Below are 24169 nucleotides of genomic sequence, written 5' to 3'. Positions count from 1 at the left end.
GCGCCTGTTCAGGGAGGCTGGTACGGAAATTGAACCGTGCTGCTGGCCTGCCTTGGTCTGATTTAAAAGCCAGCGATTTAGCCCAGTGTGCTAAACCAGCCCCTCACTCTAAACTTATCGGGGGGGGGGGGGGGGGAAATATTATGTTAACATCATTCCTGACTGCCCAATCAAAGGAAATGCTCTTCTTCTATTCGCTCTATTTACAAAAAACTCCATAATTTTTTTAAACCTCAAATAGGTTTTCTCTTACCGTCTCTATCTCAGTATCTCCAATTTTCCCTTTCAAGTATGTTTTCTCATCTTTGGCATAATTTTGCACAATTGACGAGCCATTTTACATGCGTCTCAAACATGCGGCATAACTTGGTAGACCGAAAGCAGGAAAAACAGAATTTTAATATCTTTTGTCAGGATCATCAAATTTGGTGAATGGATAGCAAGAGTGACTCCGGATAAAGAAGTGGAATGTCCAGTGTTGTTTATTTTAATAAAATTAGTGTTATTAATATTGCTTACAAATTTCACCAGTTTTAATGTGTGATTGGTAGGTGCGTATGGCCCTGAAGAACGCGGAGAAGGAGTTGGAAGTTCGTAGTGGCTGGGCACTGCCAGAAACTCTGCAGAAATGGTTGCAGCTCACTCATGAGGTAGAGGTTCAGTACTACAACATTAAGAAACATAGTGCTGAATTACAACTCAATGCTGTTAAAGACGAGGTAAGTGTTTTATTAGGCGTAGCATTTTATTGAAATAAAAACAGAAAATGCTGGAAAGAGTCAGCAGGTTACAGACTGTTGCCGACTCTAATATGTTTCTTCTGTCCTTAGGCAGAGAAGATTAAGAAAAAGCGTAATACTATATTCGGAACATTCCATGTGGCACACAGTTCCTCCCTGGATGAGGTTGATCACAAAATTCTTGGAGCAAAGTAAGATTCTCAATCGCTCACCTTGCTAAACGCTATTTTACTTTTCTGTTCTAACACACAACCTGGATAGTAGTGATGCTGGGGCTGGTTTAGCACAGTGGGCTAAACAGCTGGCTAGTCATGCAGAACAAGCAGGAGGATAGATAAGTCCCCTGGGCCTGACAGGATATACCCAAGGTTACTACGGGAACCGAGGGAGAAGATTGCTGCGCTGTTGGCAATGATCTTTGTGTCCTCACTCTCCACTGGAGTAGTACTGGATGATTGGAGGGAGGCGAATGTTCCCCTATTCAAGAAAGGGAATAGGGAAATCCCTAGGAATTACAGACCCATCAGTCTTATATCTGTGGTGAGGAAAATATTGGAAAGGATTCTGAGAGATAGGATTTATGATTATTTAGAAAAATATAGTTTGATTAAAGATAGTCAGCATGGCTTTGTGAGGGGCAGGTCATGCCTCACAAGTCTCATTGAATTCTTTGAGGGTGTGACAAGACACATTAATGAAGGCCGGGCAGTGGATGTGGTGTGTATGGATTTCAGTAAGGCATTTGATAAGGTTCCCCATGGTAGGCCCATTCAGAAAGTTAGGGGGCATGGGATAACAGGGTAATTTGGCTGTTTGGATACAGAATTGGCTGGTCGAAAGAAGACAGCGAGTGGTAGTGGATGGAAAGTATTCCGCCTGGAGGTCGGTGACCAATGGTGTCCCGCAAGGATCTGTTCTGGGACCTCTGCTCTTTGTGGTTTTTATAAATGACTTGGATGAGGAAGTGGAAGGCTGGGTTAGTAAGTTGTCGATGACACAAAGGTTGGTGGAGTTGTAGATAGTGTTGAGGGTTGTTGCAGGTTACAACACGACATTGACAGGATGCAGAGCTGGGCTGAGAAGTGGCAGATGGAGTTCAATCTTGATAAATGTGAAGTCGAATTTTGGAAGGTTGAATTTGAATGCTGAATACCGGGTTAAAGGCAGGATTCTTGGAAGTGTGAAGGAACAGAGGGATCTTGGGGTTCACGTACATAGATCCCTCAAAGTTGCCACCCAGTTTGATCGGGTTGTTAACAAGGCGTATGGTGTGTTGGCTTTCATTAACAGGGGGATTGAGTTTAAGAGCCGTGAGGTTTTGCTGCAGCTTTATAAAATCCTAGTTAGACCACACTTGGAATATTGTGTCCAGTTCTGGTCGCCTCATTATAGGAAGGATGTGGATGCTTTGGAGAGGGTACAGAGGAGATTTACCAGGATGCTGCCTGGACTCGAGGGCATGTCTTATGAAGAAAGATTGAGGGAGTGAGGGATTTTCTCACTGGAGCGCAGAAGGCAGAGAGGTGACTTGATAGAGGTGTACAAGGTGATGAGAAGCATGGATAGAGTAGATAGCCAGAGACTTTTCCCCAGGATGGAAATGGCTGTCATGAGAGGTCATAATTTTAAGGTGATTGGGGGAAAGTATAGGGGAGATGTCAGAGGTAGGTTCTTTACACAGAGAGTGGTGGGTGTGTGGAATGGTCTGCCAGCAGAGCAGTAGTCCCGACGGGAGTGATGACCACTGCTGGGACTACAGACAATCCCAAGTGGAGATCATTGTTGGAGCTGGGCATCAAGATAAATGAGGGAGATGGTGTTGGCAGGTTCAAGGTAAGGTGGGGGGAGCGTCTGGTGTGATGGGTGGGGGAGTCCGATCTGCATGTGGGGGTTTCTTCCTACCCCAGATAAAATAGTGGCCTCTCCCTGCCACAGGTAAAATAACGGCATGGGCAAGATGATGTCCTTAATTAAGGGCCTCAATAGGCTCAAGCGCAGGCAGACTGCCAGACGCTTCCACCGTCCCCGATAAAAATTTTATACAGGTTGGGGTGGGCTGGTAGGCGGCTGGAAGGCCACGTGTTATGAGTGTAAAATCCAGCTCAATGAGACATCTGGCCAGAGTTAGTAATGAATGCAGCGATTGGGGGGGGGGGGCAGTTTTTATGGTCAGTCACACAGTGTGAATGGCGTGTGGGCGAGGTTAAATTAACCTGGGTCCACTTAACATCCCCAGTCTGCATTGTTCAGGTCAGCCATATTTTGACATCACTGTCTTCAGGGTCAGCTGCATGCAGACAGGGTGCTAGTTGAAATCTTAAAGTTGGGCAGATTTACCCTGTTGTTCGTTATGCTTTCCCTTAATTTGCTCTGTTTTAATTATCTTTGCTCAAGAGTTGCCAGGTATCTTTCTGATACCACCACAGGGTTCAAAGCCAAGTACTGATCAATAACTCGATACACCAGTTAGTAAGTTTGAAATCAATACACATTTATTTACACACACAGTCAATTATTACTCAGGCATAAACTCTATTCGCTAAACTACAACTACTACTAAAGCCTATACTTAGCTTCGAGTGGCCCACTCAGTCAGAGGAACAATGGCCGTTGTCCGGTTCTGATACTGCTGGCTTCGAACTGGTATGGGATAGTAGCTAGGAGCGCCTATCACGTAGCGCGCGTTGACCTTCGACTTGGTTGGTGCTTGGCGGCCTCTCGTCGCTGAGAGCCAAAAGCCAAGATGAAGGTGAAGAGATCTTCCAAGAGAGCGAACTGACCTTGGGAACTCTGTTTTATAGCCCCCAGGGGTTTTGCGCCCTTCTGGGTGGACCCCGGACTTGGTCCCAATTAATTGGACCATGTCCCAATCGTTCGTATTGATTTTCTCCAATACCGGGGTTGTTCCCTGATCGTTGGGCGGGCCCTATGTAACCGTTGGCCTGCCTTTGTTTTAACTTCCACTGGTGCCGGGAAGTCTGTCTTGGTCTCGATTGTTTCAATGTTTCTTTTTGTCCCCGGAGATAGCTCATTACTATGCTAATGGCTATTGGTTTCAGTTCTGTCTGGGTTCTGCAGGTCCTAATACACAGGAAACCTTGCACCTGCTTGTTTTCTCTAGTGCTGTCCATTTTTCCCTGCACTCTTTGCGAGTGTCCATTTTGGAATCGGGACGTGGCCACCCCAGGTGGCTACAACCCGATCCGACATCAGTATTTTGAGTTTGGTGTTTGCAAGACGGATACAGACGGATACACCCTGCCACCTCCATCGTGCAGTGGCTCACAGAGTACTGACCACCACCACCCTTCTGATCATGCTGGGGATTGTTTCTGTGGTTACATTGCAGTGGCCTGACTCTCTGCAACTTTCCACTCCTGCCCATGGCATTGACATTCCTGGTGAATTCAATGAGTGTTGGCTTTGGGGTATTCAAATGAGCCTGAGAATTAGAACTTAGTAAGCTTGTGTCCAGACTGATTCTCGGCCCAAACTAAAATTCCTCTTTTTATCAGATTTTAAGAATATCAGCTAGATTTTTTGTGGAAAAGGGAACATAGGTGGATGAAAATTAGGACCAGGCCCTACGAGCGGCAGCACTAACGGGTGTGGCTAAATGACAACCTTCCACATTGGTTATGCCATGTAAATAAATGGCTGCTTTGTTGATCATATCCATTGTTCATTTTCACAGTTTTCTTCAGATCGGGCATTATTTTCCAAATATCTCACTAGATTCGTTTTGTGCATGGCACCAATCTTATTAACTGTGCCACTGTTTCTCTGCATGTTGTACTCTGCTTATTGACCCTCCACACAGTCAAGAACACTGGTGTTCATACTGTCAGTGGTCACCTGTAGTGGCCTTCATTAAACAGGCCTTGGCAGTCTTCCTTTACTTCCCCTGAAAGGACACAGCACACCCAGGATTGCCCCATTATTTATATTCCCAAAGTGGCTGCTGGCGGTTCAGCAGCATTATTCAAGATGCTTTATAATTGGCTGCTTAGGTATTACATACACAGCCTTTCAATATGTACAGAGACTACAGTTGTGTGTCCCTCATTGCATTTCTTTTAAGAGAGGGGAAATATCTTCTGTCAGTAAATGCACAGAATGGGAGCATCAACTTAATCCGAGGCAGAGCTAACGGTTGTTCATTTAAAGTAGTGCAATAAAACCTGGATAGCGAAGCTAGAAATGAGGCCTGGTGATTTTCAAAACTGTCCCCAGTAGTCATATTGCAAAACTGTTGGCTCTTGCAATTTAATTTATTTTGGAATTCACAAGTTGGTACTTCATTAAGAGTAAAATTAGAAGACGTAAATTATATGCAGGCTTGTAGGTCTGCAAGAATACTATTACTACCATTCACAAACTGACTGGAAAACAACATAAGAAATAAGAGCAGGAGTAGGACATTGGCCCTTTGAGTCAGTTCCACTGTTCAATAAGATCATAGCTGATCTTTTACTTCAACACCACCATTATTTCCGTATGCTCCGATTCTCCTAGTGTCCAAGATCTGTCGATCTTTATCTTGCATATACTAAACAACTGGGCATTATCAGCACAGAGATTTCCAAAGACAACTGTGAACAAATATCTCCTTATCTCAGACCCCTCATTCTGGGACCGTGTACCTAGTTCTCGTCCAAGTCAGGGGAAACACCCGTGCAGTATCTAACCTATCAAGCTCCTTACGAATTCCATGGGCGCGATTCTCCGCTGCCCACGACGGGTCGGAGAATAGCGGGAGGGCGTCCCCGACATTTTTCATGCCCTCCTGCTATTCTCCCCCCCCCCCCCCCCCCCCACGGCCGCCCCACGACACGAATCGCTGCTCGCCGTTTTTTACGGCGAACAGCGATTCTCCCCAGGCCGATGGGCCGAGTTCCCAGGCCTTTACGGCCGTTTTTACGGCAGCAAACACACCTGCTTGCTGCCGTAGTAAAAACGGCCGCAACATGCCCGCTCTGGGCATCCAGAGCCCCGATTGGCATGGCAGTACCACGGCCGTGCCAAGGGGGCATGGGCCCGCGATCGGTGCCCACCGATCGCGGGCAGTGCGTCCGTAATGGACGCACTCTTTCTCCCTCCGCCGCCCTGCAGGATCAGTCCGCGGGGCGGCCGAGGGAGATGACGGCCCCGCGCATGCGTGGGTTGGAGCCGTCCAAACCGCGCATGCGCGACTGATGTCATCGTGCGCGTCAGCCGGCGTGACGCTTGGCGCGCGGACTTAGCGACGGTCGCTAAGGCCGCGATGCCATGCTTCACGGGGCCCCGCTGCTAGCCCCGCCCGGGGGGGGAGAATCGGGTCCTGGGAGGGGGCGCGGAGGCTGCCGTGAAACACGGCCAGTTTCACAGCAGCCTTTACGACTCGCCGCATTTGCGGAGAATCGCGCCCCATATGTTTCAATGAGATCACCTTGCACCCTTCCAAATTCTATAGGGAATATAGGCTCCAGTCTATTTGATTTCTCCTCATAGGGCATCATCCCAAGGTGAACCTTTACACTCAGATTAGGACAAGAATGTCCTAAGGGCGGCACGGTGCTGTGGATCCGGGTTCAATCCCGGGTCCAGATCACTGTCCGTGTGGAGTTTGTACATTCTTCCCGTGTCAGCCTGGGTCACACCCCTACAACCTAAAGATGCGCAGGGCAGATCGGCCATGCTAAATTACCACTTAGTTGGGGGGAAAAATGAATTGGGTACGTTCAATTTTTTTTTTAAAAGGAGAAGAATGTCCTTCCTTGGGTAAGGAGAAGAAGCCTGTACACAATACTCCAGGTGGGACCTCACCCATGCCCTGTATAATTCTAATAAGACTTCTTTGCTGTGATGTTCCGATTCCTCTATATTAAAGGTTAACATGATTTGCCTTCCAAATTTCTTGCTGTACATCTGCATTAACTTTGTGATACATGTACAAGGTCATCCAGGTCCCTCTGAATATCAATATTTTCCAGTAGCTCGCCCATTTTACAAAATATTCTGCTTTCTATTTTTCCTTACAACGTTGGTAACTTCACACTTCCCTGCATCATATTTCATCTGGCATACTCATGGCTACCCGCTTAAGCTGACTATATCTTTTTGCAACCTCTTTGCATCTTCCCCACGCTTACTCAGTAAACCTGGATACATTACTGAGTCCCCTTATCCAAGTCATTGATAAGGATTGTAAATAGCTGAGGCTCAGGTACTGACCATTGTGGTACCTGACTAGTTACAGCCTGCCTACCCATTTATTCCTCTTGAAAATGAAAATCGCTTATTGTCACGAGTAGGCTTCAGTGAAGTTACTGTGAAAAGCTCCTAAGTCGCCACATTCCGGTGCCTGTCCGGGGAGGCTGGTACGGGAATCGAACCGTGCTGCTGGCCTGCTTGGTCTGCTTTAAAAACCAGCGATTTAGCTGAGTGAGCTAAACCAGTCCTTTGTCCGTTAACCAATCCTCTAACCATGCTAACAGATTGCCCTCAATCTTGTGAGCCCTAATTTTGTGTAACAACCCCCTGCGTTGTGTAGCTGTAGTTCTAAATTACTCACCGAGCGGCCGTTCCTTGGGTTGCATCACTCCTCTGGCATCACCACTTCAGATTTAGAAATTTTTGTATCACATGGTGCTCTCAAGTATATTGGACTTCATGCTAGGTTTCCCCGCCACTCCTGCCGGCGTGGAGCGGCCCACGCGAGTCTGTGCATGCGCGGAACGGCCGGCGTGATCTCGTGCATGCGGAAACGGCCGGCATATTTCCGCGCATGCACGGGGGTTCCCTTCTCCGTGCCAGCGCCCGGGCAATAAGGTGGAGCCCGACAGGGGCTCGGCGCGGAGTAAAGTAGACCCTCACGGAACCAACCCGCCCACCAATTGGTAGGCCCCGATCGCGGGCCAGACCACCGTGCCCCCATCTCTTCTTTCGCCCCCCCCCCCCCCCCCCCCCCCCCCCGGAGGTCGGATCCCCCTGCCCCAGGACAGCTCCCGCACACTTAACTTCCAGGTCCCACCGTGAGTGAGCTGAGTAATCCACACCGGTGGAACTGGGCCAAACTCATCATCCCAGGGCAGCACAGTGGCGCAGTGGTTAGCACTGCTGCCTCACGGCGCCGAAGACCCGGATTCAATCCCAGACTCGGGTCACTGTGTGTGGAGTTTACGCATTCTCCCCGTGAGTCACCCCCACAACCCAAAGATGTGCAGGGCAGGTGAATTGGCTACGCTAAATTACCCCTTAATTGGACAAGAAGAATTGCCCCTTAATTGGACAAAAAAAATGTTTAAAAGTGGAAAAAAAAAACATGAGATCCCTACAATGCAGGAGGAAGCCATTCGGCTCATCGGGTGTGCATCAACCCTCTGAAAGAGGCCCACTTCCCCATCGTATGCCCGTAACCTCACCTAATCTTTGTACACCAAGGGGCAATTTAACATGGCCAATCCACCTAACCTGCACAACTTTGGACTGTGGCAGGAAACCCACGCAGACGAGGGGAGAATGTACAAACTCCACACAGACAGTCACCCAAGGCTGGAATTGAACCTAGGTCCCTGGCGCTGTGAGGCAGCAGTGCTAACCATTGTGCCACCATGCCATCCTTATATAATACCTAGATCTGTATTAATGTGAGCTTGTGGAATCCCTTTACCAGAAAAGCAATTTGAAAGGAAAAAGAATTATTTCTGAATTTTTGATCTTCTGTCAATATGAACAGATTGACGTGAATTCATGCGTCAGCCCCAGACAATTGCGGTCTTTTGGTATGGTTATTGTAATTTATACTGATGTCGTTGCAGCAGCTTGTAGGCAATTCTAAATATTCCTGCTTTTCCAGATAATTCAAGTTAAATTGATTCCACAACATTTATTTTGTACATTTGGAAAAACAAACCTGGTCAATGGGAATATCTTTTTGACTTTTATCAGTTTATTGGAATTGGTTGATCATCACTCGTGGTTACAGAAATATGTGTGAGATTAATTCAGTGCTTAGTAAGCGAGGTATTACTTTTTGTTTGAACTCTCTTAAATTAACTTTTGATTTATTGAAAATGTATTTAAGCTTTGATCAGAATAATGCATCCTCACAAAAGAGGGAATAAAATTGAATATTAATAAAGAAAAGCTGCAGAAGATCAAAAGGCATCCATTTTAGTAAGAAGATGAAATATCCAATGACATTAGTATTACTTGGAAGCTGGCAAATTGCTTTATTTTACAGCCAATTCACTTGAAAGTACAAGATCTGCACTCCTTAATTGTGCTTGTGACCATACCTGCTCCCGTAGCTGATAGCACTTTATTGTGATTAGAAAATAGTTAGGAGAGAATTGATTTTATCCTGTTTTTTTAAACTACTGATAGCCTTTATGGGTATGTTCTTGTTACATAAGGGCAAAAATATTAGCCGCATGTTTTCCTCCTCCCCCTCCCAATTTTGATCCCCACCCTCGCCCCAACCACCCTAGCAGTTCTTACCTAAAATGGCAAACGTTCCGGTGTGAACATCGACCGTGACATGGTGGAAGGCTATTAATGCATGGAAATTTCACACCCATGTATCTTCCAGCGAAATCGCTGGATAATGACAGCAAACCTGACTGGTGTTATTTTATATTCTTGTATACTCCAAAGTGTTGAGGACAATTATAATATTTCTACTTCACCTCAGCTGAGGTCAGCAATTAAACAAAGAGCCTTGAGCTTCTCTGGTGTGTGTGTGTGTGTACAGTGCACGTATTCAGTAAGCCACTGGAAACCTTGCATTTTAAAACAATGTTTTAAGTGGAAATGATGAGTTTTTATCAGAACTTTACAATTTCTGTTTCCTTTGCATTTGTATTTCAGACAAGCCTTATCTGAGGTGACAGCAGCCTTGCGTGAACGGCTACACCGCTGGCAGCAAATTGAGAAAATTTGTGGCTTTCCAATTTTGCACAATGCAGGAATGCCTAGCCTAACCTCCATTCTGTATTCTGAACACAGTTGGGTGGTTATGCCACGTGTATCTGTCCCACCATATCCAATAGCTGGTGGAGTAGATGACTTGGATGAAGACACGCCACCAATCATTCCACAGTTTCACCGTAAGTTACAAATCCTATCTTCTGACAATGTGAAAACAAGCAACTAAGACCTTGACATTTCAATTCTGAACATTAGAGCCTTGAATTCAGCTGAGGAACAGGATAGGATCGGACAGAAGCTATTATTTTCCATCCCGTTACTCCCAGACAATTCTTAGCCAGTTGAACACCTGACATTTTACATTTCAGAATTGGTTCTGGAGAAGAACATTGCCATCTGAAGTATAGTACTTGGATGGAAGCTTTTTTTATTCTATATTTGCAAATGATGATTTCATTGTCGAGTAAATGCAGTGAATTATCATTTAATAACTCAATTTGCAAATATTTTTTAAATATTAAATAGGAATCACCAATAGATATAGAATATAGAACTCATAACAGTTCACTACTTATATTCTTCCATTCTTGTAAATAAATTAGCATAACATACTATTACAGGTGTTATATCCTGTATTTAATCTGCCATTTAACCTGTAGCTACATTTGGATTCTTATTGTGAATTCAGTTAGATTTTGAAGAAGCCAAAAATCAAACTCCCCCTTCTCTTAATTGCTTGTCCCTTTCAGAAGTTTCCCTGTCTGCGCACTTTCTCTCCCTCATGCTTTCACTTTCTTGTTCATCCATATAAACACAATAAAGGCTTTGTAAAAACATGTTAAAACTAATACTTCACCTCATGGAGTGGACTGCCCAACTATTATGGCCACTTGCGGTAATTAGAGAGAGGCATTTCAGAGTGAGTGGCTCCTCCAAATTACACCAGATCTGAGGTCAAGTCAAGCAACAGTGTAGGTCTTCAATAAGATTGAAGAATCATTTCTGAAGTATGCAGAGTTTAAACTAGCAAGTGTAAGTTAGAATATTTAATTCGATGTAAATTACATAGAGAAAACAAAATTGGGAGGGGGAAGAAAGTTGGGATTAAGAAAGCGAGTTGCGAGACCGAAAGAAAATACATTTTTAAAATCTGCAACAATAATTAATATCTAAAGGAACAAGATTCCACACTTAAAAAGTAGGCCTTCAGTGTCAGAGAGGTTGCTTGGTAGCAATCAAAACATACTCGAGATAAAAATTCAGTTATATTTTAATGGATAAGCCTCAGTATTTTCCAGTTGTGTTTAATGGGTACCTGGTCGAAAAATACCTCAACTTCTTCCCCTTTCTGTTTTAATGCCAAGTATAGTGGCAAGATACCAGCGTGGTGAAGCTTTTGAACGAGCAGCGAAACTTGGACAGCAATCGCCTGATTTTCACATTTAACTACACTGGAAACCGCTGCCTGATTTACTCCAGAACACACAACATACAGTGCAGAAGGAGGCCATTCGGCCCATTGAGTCTGCACCAACCCACTTAAACCCTCACTTCCACCCTATCCCCATAACCCAATAACCCCTCCTAACCTTTTTTGGTCACAAAGGGCAATTTATCATGGCCAATCCACCTAACCTGCACATCTTTGGACTGTGGGAGGAAACGGGAGCACCCGGAGGAATCCCATACAGACACAGAAGAGAACGTGCAGACTCCGCACAAAGACAGTGACCCAGCTGGGAATCGAACTTGGGACTCTCGCGCTGTGAAGCCACAGTGTTATCCACTTGTGCTACTGTGCTGCCACGGCGAGCACTACGACATAATCTGGATCAAAGAGCATCATCTACGGTTTGGTCAGCAAATTTTTATATTTTTAGGAAAGCCTCGCACCTTTACTACCTGATCACTTTGGCTGAAAAAGAACATTATTATCGATATTCTTGATGTTGGTGCCCCGTAGGATCATTTTCATTGTTCCATTTAGGGGCCCCAAAGGATATTTGTGACATTGCTTGTCAACATAGACATTCAGCTTCTTGGCTTGATAATCATAGAATCATAGAACTTACAGTGCAGAAGGAGGCCATATGGCCCTTCGAGTCTGCACCGGCCCTTGGAAAGAGGACCCTATCCAAGCCCAAGCCTCCACCCTATCCACGTAAATCCACCTAACCTTTTTGGACACTAAGGGCAATTTATCATGGCCCATCCACCTAACCTGCACATCTTTGGACCTGGGAGGAAACCGGAGCACCCGGAGGAAACCCACACAGACATTAGAATTAGAACAGTACAGCACAGAACAGGCCCTTCGACCCTCAATGTTGTGCCGAGCAATGATCACCCCACTCAAGCCCATGTATCCACCCTATACCAGTAACCCACAACCCCCATTAACATTATTTTTTTAGGACACTAAGGGCAATTTAGCCTGGCCAATCCACCTAACCCGCACATCTTTGGACTGTGGGAGGAAACCGGAGCACCCAGAGGAAACCCACGCACACACGGGGAGGACGTGCAGACTCCGCCACAGACAGTGACCCAGCCGGGAATCGAACCTGGAACCCTGGAGCTGTGAAGCATTGATGCTAACCACCATGCTACCATGCTGCCCCACGCACACATGGGGAGAATGTGCAGACTCCGCACAGACAGTGACCCAAACTGGGAATCAAACCTGGGTCCCTGGAGCTGTGAAGTAGCTGTGCTAACCACTGTGCTACCATGCTGCCTGAAATAATGATGTCTGAAATATGCTTGTGGGAAACAAATGGCAAGGAAAGCTGAACAAAATTAGTAGAAGAAAGCTGAGACATGCCTGTCATCATGGACAATAGTATTGTTCTGTGAAGCCACCTTATCTACATCACTTTTTTCCTATCTCTCATATTGCTGAAATTTGCCCTTCCTCACGTCTTGCTGAAACCCTCAATCATGCCTTATTACCTCTGAAGTTGACTGTTCTAACGCACCACAGGTTGATCTCCCACATTTCTCCCACTGAACCTGGGATCATCCAAAACTCTGCCTGTGCTCCAGCTCATCCTGCTGACCTATAACCCTGCGCTTGCTGACCTACATTGACTGTTGGTGAAGTAACATCTTTTTTAAACCCCCCAGCCTTATTACACTTATCTACGATCATCCAATTTTGGGCATCCTCAATTTTATTCGCTTTACTATCGCTGGCCATGCCTTCAGTTGCCAAGCCTTAAACTCCTGAATTCCCTCCCTATACCTCTCATCCCTCCTTAAAACCTACCTCCATGACCAATCATTTGGTTATCTGACCTAATACCTCTTAATGAGGCTTGGACCTGTAAATTGTTTTAGAATGCTCCTGTGAAGTACCCTGGGCATTTTGTTACGTTATGGGCACTAAGTTGTTGTCCAGTGGACTATCATGGCCCTATTTGTGAGGTTGGAGAAAAGGGCGATCTCTTGCTCCTGTATTCGGCACAGTTCAAACCCATCATCACATCAGTGGGTTTGATGAAGGCAGCTAATTTCATGCACTGCATGAATTCATCCTCATTAACATTGAACAGCACAGACTCAGCTCTCAGTTGGCTACAAATACCATTTTATAGATTTTCTTGGGAATGTGTGCAAAACGGTCAGGGCAGTAATATCTATTACTACCCCTTGTTTCAGCGAGGGCACAAAGAGTTTCCTTTGTAACGTGGGACTGGAGTCACGTGTTGACCAGATCATCTAGCAGTGATGGCTTCCCTTCCATGGCAGACTGTAGTTTACCAGTTGGGTTCTCAACAACAGTTTGGCAGCTTTCTTCGTTGCTTTTTGTTGCCCACCCACGATAGACCAGATTTGAATTCACAATCTTTTAAGTTGCTGATCTCATGCCCCAACCACTGGCCTACCTGACCACAGAGCATCACGCTTAAAAACAGACCTCCATATTCATGATGGAAATTTAAGAGCTGTAGCTCATCCTCCGCATCTGTCAAAACGTACCAGAGACCAAACTGCACATGCCAGCCTCTCTCGTCTATTATCTCGGCGTCATTGCTGGGAATTCTGTCCTTGATGTGACAAAGTTTAAATGAAGAGTAGATCATTACTCGAAGCATATTTCTTGGAGGCAAGGCAAGTGATTTGTTATGGCACAAAAACTGCCATTCTTTCCTGAACTTCAGATCTTTCATGTGAAATCGCAGTACTTTTGGTAAGTGTGGAAAGTGGTGCATATTCCACTTTGCTTTTGTTTCTTGTAATCCGTTATCTCTAGGTATCCAATTCTTAGCAACCACTGCAGTGAATACCTTTGTTCAAGATTATGTGTTACCACGCTACTCTGTGTTATCCTGTTATCTAATCTATAGAAATAAACTCCAGATTGAACTCTCGGACCTGGATTAAAAATTTAAAAAAAAAATCTTTTTGAAAAGTCTTCGAAGTAGTCATATAAAATATAGGACGTTTTACTGAACCTTTATGAATGAACAGTTTGGCCTCAGCTGGAGTATTCTGTTTTGGGCTTTTGTTGGAAAGGTACCAGGATTGAGGGACTTTTGTCGTGTGGGGAGATTAGTACGGTTGGGACTGTTCTCCTTCGTGCGAAGAAGGTTAAGTGGAAATTTAATGGAGGTGTTCAATATTGTTTGGTGTTTTCTTCGAGGAATGAGGAGAAACTGTTTCCGCTGGCAGTAGGGTTGGTAATCGGAGACCAGAGATTTAAGATAATTGCCAAAAGAACCAAAGGGATGTTAAAGGAGAATTTCTTCATGCAGCCACTTGTTAGATCTAGAATACACAGTGCTAAAAGGCGGTGAAAGCAGATTCCAAAGTAACTTTTGAAAGAGAATTGGATATGTTCTTGAAAGGGAGAAGAGAAGTCCGGACTATGCAGAAAGAGCAGGGAGTGGCACTAATTCGATGGATCTTTTAAAGAGTTAGCATAAGCATGCTGGGCTGAATGGCCTCCTTCTGTACAATTTAAGTCCATGATATGGGACTGCAACAGAACTAGCCCTTATTTGGTACTGAATTGACAAAGTGAATTGGGACAGGGCACAAGCTAGTATGATAAACAATTGCATCTTAAATTTTGCACTGTGCCTGAGGACTGCTGAATGACACACCAAAAATGGTGTAACTATTTTCCTGTGGGATTCTCATTTTTAAAAAAAAACATGAAGCATTTAACTAACAGCAAAAGGGATTATTATTTAAATGATAATAAAACATGCTGCTGTGCAGAGGGACCTGGGTGTGCTAGTGCATGAGTCACAGAAAGTTGGTTTACAGGTGCAACAGGTGATTAAGAAGGCAAATGGAATTTTGTCCTTCATTGCTAGAGGGATGGAGTTTAAGACTAGGGAGGTTATGTTGCATTTGTATACGGTGTTAGTGAGGCCACACCTGGAGTATTGTGTTCAGTTTTGGTCTCCTTACCTGAGAAAGGACGTACTGGCGCTGGAGGGTGTGCAGAGGAGATTTACTAGGTTAACCCCAGAGTTGAGGAGAGGTTGAGTAGACTGGGACATGTACTCGTTGGAATTTAGAAGGATGCGGGGGGATCTTCTTAAAACATATAAAATTATGAAAGGAATAGATAGGATAGATGCAGGGAGGTTGTTTCCACTGGCGGGTGAAAGCAGAACTAGGGGTCATAGCCTCAGAATAAGAGGAATTAGATTTAAGATTGAGTTTAGGAGGAACTTCCTTCACTCAAAGGGTCGTGAATCTATGGAATTCCCTGCCCAGTGAAGTACTGGAGGCTCCTTCATTAAATGTTTTTAAGATAAAGATAGTTTTTTTGAAGAATAAAGGGTTGTGGTATTCAGGCGGAAAAGTGGAGCTGAGTCCACAAAAGATCAGCCATTGAATGGCAGAGCAGGCTCGAAGGGCCAGATGGCCTACTTCTGCTCCTCGATCTTGTGTTCTTATGTATTTAGGCTAAATAATTAAATTTAATTATTTTACCTAACACAATGGCTTGGGTCACTGTCTGTGCGGAGTCTGCACATCCTCCCCATGTGTGCGTGGGTTTCTTCCGGGTGCTCCGGTTTCCTCCCACAGTCCAAAGATGTGCAGGTTAGTTGGATTGGCCATGATAAATTGCCCTTAGTGTCCAAAATTGCCCTTAGTGTTGGGTGGGGTTACTGGATTATGGGAATAGGGTGAAGGTGTTAACCTTGGGTAGGGTGCTCTTTCCAAGAGCCGGAACAGACCCGATGGGCTGAATGTCTTCCTTCTGCACTGTAAATTCTATGAAATAGATTACAAATACTAATACATCGCAAACTGTTCGTCTAAAGAGTTATAATACTGATTGCATGAACTTTACAGTAATATTAATAGTACATTGTTTTTACTCATCAGAAATGCCAGTGACTTGAGGTGTTAAATCAAAGTAATAGCTCTTTTTGTTTGTATGTTTGTAAGCAAGTGATTCAGTTAGCAATCACTGTTTTATTGCTGCAGCCAAATTTCATATACTAAGCTTAAAAAGAAACATAAATTAGGCCATTCAGCCCCTCAAATCATCACTTCTCAATTTGATCATGGTTGATCTGTAACTCAACTCTATTTACCTGCCTTAGCTCCATATCTCCTGATACCCTTGCCGAACAAATATCTGTCAATTGCAGCCTTGAAGGCAGCTGTCGCCTTTTTGGGGAATTAATTCAACATTACCACTACCCTTTTTTTTTAAAATGCTTCTTGATTTCCCATCTAAATAGCTGAGCACAGGTTCTTTAATTTGGTCATCATCAGTGTGTACCCTATAAAACCTTTTTAGCATTTGGCAACATCTAGATCAGGTCACTGATAAATCATCTATAATCAAAGGAACATAAAACAGCTTTTTTAATCTGCTCTCAGAATTTAACTTCTAAGCCCCGGTCTGGTGAATTATTTTTGTGCGTTTTCCATCACTGAAGTGTAAATCCCAGTTTCTAATTCTCTTGTGTTTTTGTTTTCAGCAGTAGCTCACAGTAAACTCAATTACAATTTACCAAAAAGCAGCAACCAGGGTCGCAATCGGAGGCACAATGTGATTCCTTCAGGGCTTTCACCTTCCTTGCAGCATTCGGCTTCTGACATCCTTTTGATGAACAGCTGTTCAACCCTTCATCGCGGTGGCGAGGAGGAGGAAGATGCCATATTTTTCACAGCTGACCGGAATTGGTAACTAGATTATTGCGTGTCGTGGAATGAATTGGAGCGCATTAAATTGCATTTTACCGCAGTTTGCTCGGCTTTCTCACAGCCACATGTGCATGCTGGAAATTAAATGGGACTAAATTACTTAACCGCTGTTACTTTTAATCCTCAAAAACACCGACGACATAAATGTGAAAATGGATTTAAAATAAATGTAAGATTCTGCAAATTTCTCAAGGGACAATTCATCTGAATTTGAGTAAAAAATGGATTTTCAACAGATTATTCCAATTCACAATTAGTACGGATTTCAAAGTCTTGCCTGATGCTGATAGTACTGATTGTAAGTCAGGCTGGAAAATTTACATGTTCCAGAGCCTCGGGATTTAAATCCACATCAAGAGATTTATGAAGGAAGAGGCTGGAACTATCCTCGTTAACCAAATTTAGCTTCAGGTATTAGTCTAGTTACCACAGGACCGTAAGTAACCTCCAGCAGATATGAATTAATAATCCTGATATAGCAGAAGTAGAAAATTCTCAATAAGTAACTGAGGAAGAAATCACCATTTTGATTCAATTATTTGCACTGGGCAAACATTTGGGCATAATCTGGAATCTTTACATGGACATTTCAATAAAGAAATGTCTGTAACTGGGTAGCCATCATAAAATCATGGAATCCCTGCAGTGCAGAAGGAGGCCATTCAGCCCATCGAGTCTGCTGCGACCCTTGGAAAGCACACCCTACATTGGCCCAATCCCCCACCCTATCACCATAGCCCAGTAACCACACCTAACCTTTTGGACACTAAGGGGCAATTTCACATGGCCAATCCACCTAACCTGCACATCTGTGGGAGGAAACGGGAGCACCCGGAGGAAACCCACGCAGACACGGAGAAAGTGCAAACTCCACAGGCACCCGAGGCCGGAATTGAACCTGGGACACTGACGCTGTGAGGCAGCTGTGCTAAGCACTGTGCCACCGTGCTGCCCTAGCCTGCTATCAGTTGGCTCTTTAACATTACTGGGATTCTCCTATCTCCGTGTTGATCAACATGTCACTTCCCGTTTTTTAAAATAACCAGTCCGAGACTATTTTGCATTTTTTTGAAAGAATGAATAATTTGAAATGATGTCCTTGATAAAATCATGTCACAGCCAACATTTCTATCTTTGTGATTTACACTTTGGCAAGTTCTCTAAAAGGGAGGAAAGCACTTGGAATGAGCCAATCTGAGCCAGCAGTATACAATTCTGTCACAGTGCTGGCTGAAGAGCATTAGTAAAGGCTCAAGTAATAATGCGTCCTGTGGAAGTATCTACAGAGCTGTTTTTGAAGAACTAACTGACTATGCTTATGGTCACCGAGGGTCTGTTTATGATCTATATCTGTTAATCTGATGGTGCCCCTTTAAGACCACTATTCAAGTTCTTCCTATGGGGATTTAGTGTAGATGGGCAAAAACAGAAGAACGTAGCTCCACACAATATTTAACAACAGCTTAGAGGCCTTTTGTACATTTCGATGTACATTTCATGCTTTGTTATTTAGATTGTTTTCCTTTTTAAAAAAAAGATTGTTTTGCATCTGTAACAGCATGTAATTATTATATGAATAGCTAAAAAGAATTAGGAAGAAAGACAGTGTATTTAGTGGGGGGTGTACCAAAAATCGACTGCTTTTCTTCCAGTGAGATTCTAAATTTCACAAATGGTCATTGGCTAAAAATCTTGCTAAAGCAGTGTGTGAAATCCAATGACCGTTCAAATCTCTCGTCACACTCTTGTGCTATCGAACAATCCAATAAGGTTATTTTTCTGACACCCCTCTTCCCCGGATACTGGGCAGGCAGTGTACCTGAAGTACATTTTCACCTCGTCAAATCTTTGTAATCGAGATTAATGAGCCCTGGCAATAACATGGGCCTGGTTGCATCCTGAGTTTAGGCCTGTCTTCGTGCCAGGAGAGGGGTTCGAAGCAGAAGCACAGGTACAGGCTTGGTCAGCAGTGCTGGCTGAAGAGCATTAGTGAAGGCATAGCTAAGTAATAATGCATCTGTGAAAGTATTTAAATAGATGTTTTTGAAGAATTAACTGACAATGCTTATAGGTCACCCAGAGTCTGCAGCGGTGGTCTATACCTGTTAATCTGATGTTCCCCTTTAAGACCACTATTCAAGTACTCCCTTTGAGGATTTAGTGCAGGAGGCCAATTCAAGTTATCTGAGTGTTTTTGAAGAAGGTCAGAAGGCCTCTCAGCCCGAAGAACTGTTGGAATGATGCAGCAAAGGGTGCCTCTTATCTTTGACACCTCCTTAGCCTTACTGCCTGATCTCTTCAGTCCCTCCAATCTGCAGTGGCCCCAGGCCTATCACAATTCTTTGGCACCACTGGAAATGTCGATGGACACCACTGGAAAATGAAGCAAAAGGACCAGCATTGCCTTTCCCACTTCATTTACATAGCATAGACCTATGTCTTGGAGTAACCTCCAAAGGAAACATTGACATCAGGGGTCACTGAGCTGTATCTGTACACTAAGGTGGTGGATAAATACAAGTTGTCATAACTTCCCTGGCACTGAACTGAAATCAGCCCCAAAGTTTGCTGTGTCATACTTGTGTTCTGCTAATAAGAAAATATTAACTTGTTGTTTGGTTGTTTGTGTTGCAGGGACACGCAGGATGCAGCCTCAGACTGTGACTCCTCTTTTGGGTCTTTGAATGAAAAGAAACTGTTTCCCTTATCAAACAGTGAGGCTCTTAGTGGTCCTTCATGTAATATGTCCAAGAATTCACTGGATGACTTATCCTTTGTTGATTCATCTGTGGCACGTGAGCAGTTAGCTGCAACACCTGATTCTCTGGGCCCAGTGGACACCAGAAGTATGATTGTGAGCTCTCTGATGGCCAGTAGGCCAATGCGAAATGGTCTTGAGAAATCGTATAGCATGGGACAGCTACCAGCTGCTCAGGACAGACGTGTCCTGGAACTTTCCACACAAAGCGAAAACAGTACGATGAGAGCTCCGCAAAGCATAACTAAGAGACAAACAGTGTCCCAAGACATGGCTTACAGCACTGACAGAGTTAAGAAAACCTCCAAGTTGAAAAAGATCTTCAAGAAAATGTCAAAATGATAAAAGCCAAAGTGTGGTTCACAATGGTGAAGCCTAATTCACCGTAACATCAGTTTACGAAAGCTGCATTTAGATGTTACACAGAGGGCTATGTTTCTGCCCGAGTTACAATTGTAGAAATAAATGTTGCACTATTACTTTCCTGATGGGGGAAGGTACCTCTGATTATATAGACAGTGTATAAAGATTTATAGAGAAATTAAGCAGATTCTATGTTTTTACTGTTCCAAGTAGAGCTTTGGTAGGATTTTTAAGGATTCAGATTTCTTAAAAACAGTGGAATTTCTACGAGTGACAAAGCAACATTTTTCTTGAGACAAATTTCCTATAAGTTTTACAAACCTGCTGCACAGATGATTAAAAATACCTGACAGCCTCTGAGCTTTTCATTCATGCCTTGCCTTTGAACTCTGAAGATTGGCAGTGGAGGCTGTTAAAGATTAATACCAGCCTGCAAGCAAGCACTAACAGTTTCCTCATAACCTCACCTGGTTGTAGTAGCAGTGGGACCTGGCAAAATACTGAACTCTTAATTCAGGATTTCTTATTGCGGATAGAAGCGAAAAGTACTTCACCTGAACTTAATAGACTTGAGGGTAATTGGGGTGTTTGGAACTTCTTTAATGTATCAAAATAATAAAATGAAGCATTATGATATGATTGCCGTGAATGTGGTCTGCTTAATTATTTTGTTGGATTATACTTCCTTCACTGAAGTTTCATATCATTTGGGCAAAACTCCAGTGTACTAACATCAGAGTCTGTGATGAATTGAATGTGTATGTGAGTTTGCTTTTGTTACACTGTTCCTTCCAACACCAGCACCTCCCTTCCACCATTGTAAATTTCTGTGTTGTGTAACTGAGGCGTAAGTGGCTTTAAGGAAATCCTGACCCCCATCGTTTTTACTTTTGCAATTCCTTTCATGATAATTGGTAATCATACCTTTGATCTGTCTGGCCTTGATGCCTCTGCTTCTAAGGATGGTTTGGGAGCTTGCTACCATTCTGCTTGTAGGGGCTGCTGTACATGGGAATAAGTAGGTATTTAGGGTCTCTTACATGTCACTCTTTCCTCTGATGTTTTCCCCTTCTACTGTGCACAGCTCATTAGAATATGAATGGAACCAGTGTTTGTCCCTCAATGTGTGGCTCTGAACTTTAGTATTTCGTCTCTTGTGCTGTATTGTCCTGGGAATAGTGAAAGTGAAATCCTCTGAAAAGCATGACTAATTATAAATGAAAGGTTATTAATCTTTTTGGTTCTGAGGTGGATTAAAATAGTTTTAATAGGGGCATGCCTGTGATATTTTAGAACCATACCCTACAATTTCTTTAATCAGCTCTAGTAACTGACTGCTCTTCCTGTCGGTAAATTATGAAATGTTTCCTCTGACATTGCAGCACTTGGAAACGCCAACAAAGGGCGGCACGGCACTGTGGTTAGCACTGCTGCCTCATAGCTCCAGGGACCTAGGTTCAATTCCAGCCTCGGGTGACTGTGGAGTTTGCACTTTCTCCCCATGTCTGCGTGGGTTTCCTCCGGGTGCTCTGATTTCCTCCCGCAGTCCAAACGTGCCGGTTAGGTGGAGTGGCCATGATCAGTTGCCCCTTAGTGTCCAAAAGATTAGGTTCGGTGGAGCTTTGACAAAGGGTAATCTGGACTCGAAACGTTAGCTCTTTTCTCTCCCTACAGATGCTGCCAGACCTGCTTAGATTTTCCAGCATTTTCTCTTTGGTTTCAAATTCCAGCATTCGCAGTAATTTGCTTTTATCCAGGTTAGGTGAGGTTACTGGTTTAAGGGTAGGGGTTGGTGCAGACCCGATGGGCCGAATGACCTCCTTCACTGTAGTGATTCTTCTTTATAAAAACAGTTTTGTAAACAATTAATCCAAATACACATCATATCACCAAACAAAAAGCTGTTTAGGTCCAGTGTGTGTGAGATAATTGCTAGTACTCTTTTCAATTCTTTCATAACTTCAAAGTTTTCAAAGTAAAATAGCCAAAAGTAGAACCATTACCAAATTTTATGCTTTTATCCCACACCTGCTTAAAATTGTGCTAAAGGTAATGTTGTTACCCCAGTGATCGAAATGGAAATTGATGGTTACAAAAGATACATTTATTTTTCTGTGTATGTTCACAATGCCTGTTAATGGATTGGATTGGAATGCTGGGCATCCATTTGAAGTCAGGAAGTTAATTCATGGGACAAATAGACACACAAGGTTCTCACTGGATGTTATCCTGCAACATGTCCATTTCTTAGGCAAGGAAAAGGTGGCCAGCAGTTGAAAGTTTTCCCCACATTCATTGTTATTAAGGTTCTTTGCGATTATACATGAGCAAATGTATGAAATATGTGCATAATTAAAATATTGTATTTAAGTAAATGTGACGTTATTTATTATCCACAAATATAAATGGCACATATACCAGTTGACCATAATTTGCTGCAGGAGTGAATCTGTTGGCCTCTGATTTTAATTAGACTTTCACTATTTCATAACAAGCATTTTGCGGCACACGTTCCACTGCTCAAGAGCTGATAGCCTTGCAGCGAGGGCAACCAGGTTTCTGGGACCTGAGTGAATGGGATAAGCAACTGTGTGAAAGGGTGAACTGGTTGGGCCAAAACTAATAAGAGATTTGTGGAATGAGAGGTGGGTGATCCTATCGAAACATCTACGATTCTGAGAGGACTTGATAGGGTGGATGCAGGCAAGATACTTTCCTTTTTGTGCGAGACTAAAACTAGGGGAACAGAGTTTAAGAATAAGAGGCCTCCATTTTAAGCTAGAGATGAGAATTTCTATTTTCTTTTGAGGATCATTAGTCTGGAATTCTCTTCCTCAGAAAGCAGTGGAGGCTGGATTGTTGAATTTATTCAAGGGTGACTTAGACCTTGATAGACAAGTGAGTCCAGGGTTTGGAAGGGCAGAGAGGAAAGTGGAATTGAGACCACAATCCGATCAGCCATGATCCTATGGAATGGCAGAGCAGGTTTGAAGGGCTGTATGGCCTACTCTTACGTCCTATGTTCCTCCATAAACAATCAGATTGACCGATTGTGAAATAATCAGTGAAAGACCTGAAAAAACATGTAAATTAGATTGTGCAAATTCAATGTCAAATCAGGTACAGAGAGAGAAATAGAGAGGAAAAGAAAGATTGAATTGAGGAAATAGATGAAGGAAAGGATTTTAAAAATGCTTTAAAAATATTGAACAATAATTAAAACCTAAAGCAGAGACTCAGTCATTTTCCTGTGCAAGAGGATTTCATTGGCAGTAAATGGCTTGGTGTCAATGCAGAGCAACAACTTTCTGTTGCAAGTTTGACTCTGCAAGCATTACAAGCTACATAATGCGTTTCAGTGAGGAAGCCAATGAGCAAGATGCCATTTCGTTAAGCTAACGGTGGAGCAGCACATCAACTTTTTAAAAATCATTTTACGGGATGTGGGTGTCTGGATAGGCCAACGTTTATTGTCCATCCCTAATTGCCCTCGAGATGGTGGTGGTGAGCTTCTTTCTTGAATCTCTGCAGTCCCTGAGGTGTACGTGCATCCTCAGTGCTGATAGGGGGCAAAATTCTCTGCAGACCGTCATAACGCCGATTTCCGGCGAGCAAAATTGGTGTAGATGACTCCGGCGTGGGGGCCTTCTTTTAGGCGGCTATTCTCCGTTCCCAGAGGGGCCAGCAGCGGACTGACGCGATACGCGTCAGTTTCACCAGCTGTGGAAGTGGTGAGACCCGGCGTTTTGGGGGGGGGGGGGGGGGAGGAGGAGGAGAGAGACAGACCGGCATTTGGGGGGGGGGGGGGGAGGAGGAGAGAGACAGACCCGGCGTTTTTGGGGGGGGGGGGGGGGGGGGGGGGGGGGAGGAGAGAGACAGACCCGGTGTTTGGGGGGGGAGGAGAGAGACAGACCCGGTGTTTGGGGGGGGGGAGGAGGAGAGACAGACCGGCATTGGGGGGGGGGGGGGGAGGAGGAGGAGAGAGACAGACCGGCATTTGGGGGGGGGGGGGGGAGAAGAGAGACAGACCGGCATTTGAGGGGGGGGGGGGGAGGAGGAGGAGAGAGACAGACCCGGCGTTTTTGGGGGGAAGGGGGGTGAGGAGAGAGACAGACCGGCATTTGGGGGGGGGGGGGGTGGGGGGAGGAGAGAGACAGACCCGGTGTATTGGGGGGGGTGGGGGGGAGAGAGACAGACCGGCATTTTGGGGGGGGAA

The 24169-nt window shown here is 44.2% G+C and overlaps 1 protein-coding gene across 2 annotated transcripts in view; it reads left to right on the top strand.

Moving 5' to 3' along the window:
• stim2b (stromal interaction molecule 2b) overlaps window positions 1-20592 on the top strand; it is a 189546-nt gene extending 168954 nt beyond the window's left edge. Inside the window, exons 9-13 of one of the 2 annotated variants that reach the window (XM_038791448.1) lie at window positions 552-719; window positions 831-931; window positions 9591-9829; window positions 16610-16811; window positions 19467-20592. In XM_038791448.1, coding sequence (XP_038647376.1) covers window positions 552-719; window positions 831-931; window positions 9591-9829; window positions 16610-16811; window positions 19467-19932 — 1176 coding nt within the window. In that variant the 3' untranslated portion in view covers window positions 19933-20592. Of the gene's footprint in view, window positions 1-551; window positions 720-830; window positions 932-9590; window positions 9830-16606; window positions 16812-19466 lie in introns of both variants that reach the window. The other variant, XM_038791447.1, reaches the window with a different exon arrangement.
• The last annotated feature ends 3577 nt before the right edge of the window (window positions 20593-24169 follow it).

The sequence above is a fragment of the Scyliorhinus canicula genome, chromosome 3 (genome assembly GCF_902713615.1).
Source record: "Scyliorhinus canicula chromosome 3, sScyCan1.1, whole genome shotgun sequence".
NCBI classification, from domain to species: Eukaryota; Metazoa; Chordata; class Chondrichthyes; order Carcharhiniformes; family Scyliorhinidae; genus Scyliorhinus; species Scyliorhinus canicula.
The sequence above is the reverse complement of the archived record's forward strand: the minus strand, read 5'-3'. Positions and strand labels throughout refer to the sequence as shown.